Below are 7,712 nucleotides of genomic sequence, written 5' to 3'. Positions count from 1 at the left end.
AACACATTTACTTCCACTCGCAGTACAGCGTGGGGGATCGAGTAATTAAATAAATTGGCATATATTTTCATTGACCTTGCCCACCACCTTCTTCATTAATACTTCCATTTTCATCCTCAAAATTAAATTATATATATATTTTTCCAACAACTTGATTGGCTATAATTCAATTGGCGTATAAATACTTCAACTTTCCAGAAATAGTACTCCTGTAAACATCTCACCAACCTCGTTTTATGAAATAATCAATTCAAGTCTTTTATTATAAATGTGAACATTTTATTGAAATGACATCCACTGTAAAAGTAAAAATAAAAATAAAAATAAAATAAAACAATTAAAAGAAAAATAAAACCACAGAAACACCAACAACAACACCACTCAAAATATACATAAAAGAAAATCAATGATAATAATTAAAAAAAAAACAAATTATTCAAAGTAAAAATTTCTTTTTCCCCAACGTAAACACAATCAATTAATGAACACGTTAACACACTAAATCAATCAATCAAGCTCTCTCAATGGCGACAGCCTTGAGAGGCTCTTTCATCACCACAGTGAAAGCAAACGTCTCCTTCATGTCCGGCTTCTCTCCGGCGACCGGAACCCACCGGAACTCCCTCACCATCCTCGCCAGCAACAACTGCACATGCAACATACCTAAGCTCGCCGCCGGGCAAATCCTCCTCCCAACTCCAAACGGCATCATATGAACTCCTCTAGTCCCAGTCACATCAACCTCCCACCCTTCTCCTCCTTCCAAGAACCTCTCCGGCCACCACTCACCGGGATCCGTCCACGCCGTCGGGTCCTCCGTCACCCACGCCGTATAAAACTCCACGTTCACCCCTGCCGGAATTCTATACCCTCCTAACTCCGTCTCCCTCGTCGGCGCATGAGACAGCACGAAATGGCTCGGCGGATGGCGTCTCAACGTCTCCTTCACCACTGCAACCAAGTACTTCAATCCCTCCACATCACTCTCCGTGATCTCCTTCTCTTTATCATATCCAACCATGGATACAACCTCTTTATACACTCTCTCCTGCGCTTCTTGATCGAGAACCAAATGAGCCATAGCCCATTCCAGCGCTGTCGCGCTGGTGTCAGTTCCGGCACTCATCACCTCCGAGCACAGCGTCACCAACTCGTCCTCTCCGAGCTTTCCACGTCCTGGTGGTTCTAGAGTAAACAATGAGTCTATGTACGCTTCTCCCACACCACTCACCATCTCAAACATGGATGGTGAGTTTGGTGATCCGTTGGATTCCACGAAGGCTTTGCGAGCTCGAACCAGTGGGAGCAAACAATTCATCTGGCGTTTCCTTAGATCTTTGGCTTGTTTGAGTTGACTCCGGAACAATGGGGTCAACGCTGGGAGGAAGTCTGGGAGTTTCAAGGTGGTCATCAGCATGACGTCTTTGAGCACGGCTTCGATCTCTTTGACGAGATCTTCAGAGACTTTAGCGCCGAAGCAAACGCAGACCAAGATACTGCAAATGGTGAGACGGCAGTTGCTCATCATGTGGATGAACCCCTGAGTGTTTTGCTCGGAGTGGAGACGGTTCAAGTGGTTGGTAATGGCCCAGTTGCGGATCCAAGAGAATGAACGGACACGGGAAGGGGAGACAAGTTCTCCGACGAAGTTACGGCGGAGAGCTCGCCAGAGAGGGCCGTACTCGGCGGAGTTGACAGTGCACTTGCCGGAGCTGAAGAGGAGGCGAGTGGGAGAGTCAGCAGGGCGGCTGGCGAACAATGGGCCCTTTTGGACGAGGGCTTGGTGGATGAGTTCGGAGCTGGTGACGATGATGAGAGTGCGTTGGCCCATGTGCATGGTGAAGATGGGGCCGTATTTGGTGCGGAGATCACGGACGATGTACATGAAAGGACGGCGTTGGAGGAGGACTTGGAAGAGGTTGCCAACGATGGGCCAGCCGGGAGGGCCAGGAGGGAGGTTGGCGGAGGAGTTGGGCTTGGAGCAGTGGCGCCACCATAAGGTGGTGAGAATGGGGATGGACAGAAGGAGAAGCAAGTCTAAGAGATCCATTGATTAAGAGAAGCTAAGTATGGTATGGTGCAGTAGTGCTGAGTGCAGTGAAGGAGAATGGGGGAGATGTATATGTATATATATATATATAGAGAGAGAGAGAGAGTGGGATGAGTATGCTGGCCAACTGATAACAGTAGAGAATGAATGCGGAATTAAGTAGGGGGGAAATGGGGGATTGATGGAGATGAAGCCAAGTTAGGGGATAAGAGTGGACTTGGAGAAGGGTTTGTGGTCGTGGTCGTGGTGGTGGTGGTGGTGGTGGTGGTGGTTGGTGGGTGTTGGCGGTGGAGAGTAGCCAGTACCTATGTAGTAGACCACTAGTGGTTCTTTGGGCAGTGTGTGTGTCTATTATTTATTATTTTTTTTTTTTCACAAGTAATTGTTGCGTGAGTGAATTTGCATGGCTCTTCAATTAAAGAAGTACCTTATTTTTTACTGTTTACACTGTGACAAAATTATGTTTTACAAGTGTTAGAGACTTAGAGTTAGGATTCAGAATGTTTGGATGTTTGTTTATATGTATACAGTGCTGAATATATATGAATATAATAGTATGGTGCATAAAATAAGAAATTTCCGTGGTTCTGGAACAGGGAAGACGACTTCATTCATGCGAGAGTCAAATGTCATCGAAATATTTTTTTTAAAAAAAAATTAATTTTTAATTATAAAATTTCATATTTACCCTTGATTGGTGTATATGTGAGGAATAGCAATGGAGGTGGGGCGGGGCGGGGCGGGGCGGAGAATGGGATCCCCTGTCTCCATCCCTCGTTTCTCCACGGGGCGAATTCGGTTAAAAATTCACTGCGGAAAAAAATCCTCCCAGCTCACTTCATGAGATTCCATCCCACGGGAATCCCCGCCCGCCCAAAAACATTAATATAAAAAAATTTTTCTATAAATAACTATAGTATTTTTTTAATGACGTTTATATTACAGCATCTAAAGATGCTTATATACTGATTGAAAAATAAAAAAATATAATGTATGATGAAAAAAATTTTTGAGACAAATGGATATTTGAATAAAAAAATATAATGCTTTATATGTAGCAACACATGGAAATTTGAATAAAAAAATCTAGACAAATTACAATTACCTAATTATCCAATTCATTTAAATTAAATAAATAATTAGTTTTTTTATGAATATTAAAAAAATTTGAAAAATTAGAAGTTTGAATTTTAATTTTGTAGATATATTATATAATAATTTTATTAAAAATAATTTAAGATTTTTATTAAATAAATATGTTTTAATGAAATATATAAATTTAAATAGTTAATAAGTTGTATGAAATAATTGTGAGTTCCATAATAATAACTAAAAATATTAACAAATAAATATTTATTGATTATATATATATAATATTATGTTAATGTTGAAATAATCTTTAATAAATATATTAAAAATATATAATATATTATTTTGGGGAATCCCCGCGGAAAGCGGTGCGGGGATCCCCGTGGGGAACGGGGATTCCCCGCCCCACCCCATTCCTAGTGAGAAAGGGTGTGTGTGGAAAATGTTGTGAGTTTTCATGTAATTATGAATTGTGAGTAGATTTATTGGGATAAAATAAATAAAGAAGATTTACACCAAATTACTATCTGATATGCCAAAATGGGTGGGTATATATATGTTTTTTGTGGAGTCTGTTCCTGAGAAAATCATTAGTTAACGACCTTGTAATCTATTGACATTATATTTTTGAGTAAGATGATCATGTGCTCACCGATGAGATGAATTTAAATCTCAACTCATGCAGCATAAGAAAACACCCCAAATATGCCTTGTTGTAAAAAAAGAAGTCATTATAATGAGATATAAAATCAAATTCTTATCATAGATTTTTATTTTATAAACCAAAATGGGTGGGTATATATCTAGATGTAGTTTTAGTTTTTTATGTTGCATTTACGGGGATGACATATTAGAGAATCTTTATATCATGGTATAATTAAATATAAAATCAAATATTGTTACTCATCTTTGTATCAATGTTTAATTAGATAATGATTGCATTATAATGTTCTCAAATATTGTTATGCATCTCTATCTCAATGTTTAATTGGATTATGCATCTCTAGCTCTATCACATTATATTGTTCTCAATCTATTAATTTATTCCAAAACATGATTGGAAGTAAAAAATGAAAATCATAAAATAAAAGAAAGCTTTATTATATTAAAACTTTGACCTTGTTTGTAAGGAAGTCACGTGTAATTCTTTGTGAGGGGAAAAAGTCATCAAATTATTTTATTATCTAAATTTAATCAAATGTTTGAGTTGTAAAATTATAAATTTACCCTTCATCAGTATGTTTGTAAAAATGGGTATTACGTGAAAGACCCTTTAATCTTTTTTTTTATATTTGTAACTTGTAATTAGAGTTACTAGAATAAGATAAATAGAGAAAAGTTACATCATATTAGAATGAAATACAGGATCAATTATTGTTATGTATCTCTATCTAATATACCATATGGGTTTATATATAAATGTTTGTTTCTTTATGTCACATTTATTGGGATGAAGTATTAGAGAAGTTCTACATTTAAGTTATAATGAGATATAACATCAATTCTTGTTATGCATCTCTTTCATGATGCTTAGACAAAGACAACACTTTACGATGTTGCTCAATCTAGAAATTTATTTTCCAAAAAACTGATTGAAAGTTTTTTTTTTGGGACAAACCAAACCCTTAATACAGGTGGAAGAGAGTTGAAATTTCGATTTTGAGAAAAATCAACTATCACTTTCCTATTGTAGAGGTGATAATTTTTTTGACAAGTGCCCCCATTTAAAAAGAAGAAGTTAAGGACATGCATAGCCTTGAAGCAAGCTCAACGCAAAAGACTTGGTGCCAATAGGCAAAAAATCTATTGGCAAATGTGATTATATTATTTTTAAATGTTATTTTTAAAATAATATTTAAGAGTTTGATAAAAGTATTATTATTTTTTAATGTTTTTAACATGATATTGAAAGCTTTCAAAGAAAATATACTTCCAACTCTCAATCAGAATCAGTGGAACCAAAAAAACTTTTTTTGGGTTGGGGCGCTAAAGACCAAGTCTAAAAAAATAATTTTTCATCCAACAAAAAAACAACTATTTCTAATGTAAAAATACTATGATAATATAATTTTTTTAATCAACTATTTATGCACACTTGAACTAGAACTCGTCCGATGCTAGGGGTCGGACTTGCAAGGCATGTGACTAAGAGGGTCGTTTGTTTAGAAGTAGATGTAAGTAGGTGTGATGTAAAAAGTTTTACATGTGAAAATTGTTTTTTGGTGTTTGGTTTGATGTAAAAGTAACTTTTACCTATAAAGCTTTTTACACTAGACCCTCATTTTACAGTATTTTAACTCACAGCAAAAGTTGTTATGAGTTGAAATATTGTAACTTTGTTTGAAGTAACATCACCACTCCCATTGGAATACTCTAAAAGCAAGCAATTTCCACCTTCAAACCTCACCATCAGGTGATATTGTCCAGCACAGGCGACACCCTCCACTACCGGTGACGAGAAGGTGGATAGATTTCTCTCTCTCTCTCTCTCTCTCTCTCTCTCTCTCTCTCTATCTATCTATCTATTAGTGAAGCCTGCAAACTTCGACGGGATCTCCCTTTCTCTCACTCTCTCTCCATCGACTTTTTGTAAAATAATTATACATTTGGGGATCAACTTTTTTGCCTTCTCTTTTCTTGCTTTCCATTCATTGCAAGATGAATTCAAGCACAGAGATAGTATTCTTTTGAATGTTGATGTGTGACTTCAGTTTTATCCTAGATCCTGAATTTAGTCAATTAAGCCTTGCAGATTCCAATCTATTCCTTATTTCAGTGTAAGAGTAAACTTATCATATAGAAAGAGATTGGAACAATTTTATCTTTTTATGAACTTGTTGAGATACATTTGCAACGACTAAAAAAAAGGGTAAATGAATAAAATGTTGAAGAATAAAGTTTTTAAGTCTTATGATTTAGAAAAGAAATGAGTGACATTTAGAGTTGATGTGTAAATGTTTTTATTTTTGACACGTTTGACAAGGTTTAGTTACTTACCAATCTAACTGTAGCTTTTGTTTTGTTTAAATTGCAAACCAGCAAAATGTGCATTTTTTTTTTTAGGTTTTTTTAATCTTCAATGAAAATTTTCAGCATATCCATGTATAGACAGATGATATAAGTTCACTATTTTTTTCTTTCTCGCTTTAATAGAATCCACTGAAGGTTGCATAGATTCAAAAAAAGCATGAGTCGCTCATGTTAGCTTTTTGGATAGATTAAATTCACTTGTTCACATACCATGTGTAGCTTGTACTAAATGGTTAACATAAATCTTTAAGACATGCTGATACATCAAATTTTTTTAAAAAAACAATTGGTTTTGCTTTTTATTGTCTTTGAAGACCATGGAAAAAGCAGATAGTTATCGAAATTTCAATCTAAAGTTAACTCCAATTTGCGCAAAATGATGACTTTCAATATACTCCCTTTCTTATTTAAATAAAATCACAATGAGTATACAATTCACAATAACTTGATATAAAATACAACATGGTAAAGCATCACATGTGACGAAAACTGGCACAAGTTTAAAGCCTTGTCTCTAACTTTGTGAGATAATTTGAACTATATCTATAGTTTCTATGATGAGCAACAAAAACTATGACTCAACTCAGGTTGTTTCTTATGAATTTCATAGGTTTCACATTTTTTTCTCAAAGCTCATCTTTCTTTACCTAATCAATAGTCAAAGGACCATGTTGGTCTTCGATGTTGACCTTTTCATTGATGAAGTTGACCAAGTCTAAAAATAATTTTCATCCAACAAAAACAACTATTTCTAATGTAAAATACTATGATAATATAATTTTTAATCAACTATTTATGCACACTTGAACTAGAGCTGTCGTCAGTGCTAGGGTCGGACTTGCAAGGCATGTGACTAAGGGGCTGTTTGTTTAGAAGTAGATGTAAGTAGGTGTGATGTAAAAAGTTTTACATGTGAAAGTTGTTTTTTGGTGTTTGGTTTGATGTAAAAGTAACTTTTACCTATAAAGCTTTTTACACTAGACCCTCATTTTACAGTATTTTAACTCACAGCAAAAGTTGTTATGAGTTGAAATATTGTAACTTTGTTTGAAGTAACATCACCACTCCCATTGGAATACTCTAAAAGCAAGCAATTTCCACCTTCAAACCTCACCATCAGGTGATATTGTCCAGCACAGGCGACACCCTCCACTACCGGTGACGAGAAGGTGGATAGATTTCTCTCTCTCTCTCTCTCTCTCTCTCTATCTATCTATCTATCTATTAGTGAAGCCTGCAAACTTCGACGGGATCTCCCTTTCTCTCACTCTCTCTCCATCGACTTTTTGTAAAATAATTATACATTTGGGGATCAACTTTTTTGCCTTCTCTTTTCTTGCTTTCCATTCATTGCAAGATGAATTCAAGCACAGAGATAGTATTCCTTTGAATGTTGATGTGTGACTTCAGTTTTATCCTAGATCCTGAATTTAGTCAATTAAGCCTTGCAGATTCCAATCTATTCCTTATTTCAGTGTAAGAGTAAACTTATCATATAGAAAGAGATTGGAACAATTTTATCTTTTTATGAACTTGTTGAGAA

At 35.7% G+C, this 7,712-nt stretch overlaps 1 protein-coding gene across 1 annotated transcript; it reads right to left on the bottom strand.

Annotated features, from left to right (window-relative positions):
- Positions 1–267: 267 nt before the first annotated feature.
- LOC120283581 (cytochrome P450 77A3) lies at positions 268–2,223 on the bottom strand. Its single transcript, XM_039290289.1, has 2 exons — positions 399–2,223; positions 268–305 (listed from the first exon to the last, which is right to left on the bottom strand). Exon 1 carries the CDS (start codon positions 2,048–2,050, stop codon positions 512–514), a length of 1,539 nt encoding a protein of 512 aa, XP_039146223.1. The 5' UTR covers positions 2,051–2,223; the 3' UTR covers positions 268–305; positions 399–511.
- Between the last annotated feature and the right edge of the window lie 5,489 nt (positions 2,224–7,712).

The sequence above is a fragment of the Dioscorea cayenensis genome, chromosome 19 (genome assembly GCF_009730915.1).
Source record: "Dioscorea cayenensis subsp. rotundata cultivar TDr96_F1 chromosome 19, TDr96_F1_v2_PseudoChromosome.rev07_lg8_w22 25.fasta, whole genome shotgun sequence".
NCBI classification, from domain to species: Eukaryota; Viridiplantae; Streptophyta; class Magnoliopsida; order Dioscoreales; family Dioscoreaceae; genus Dioscorea; species Dioscorea cayenensis.
This window is presented reverse-complemented; position numbering and strand designations above follow the sequence as displayed.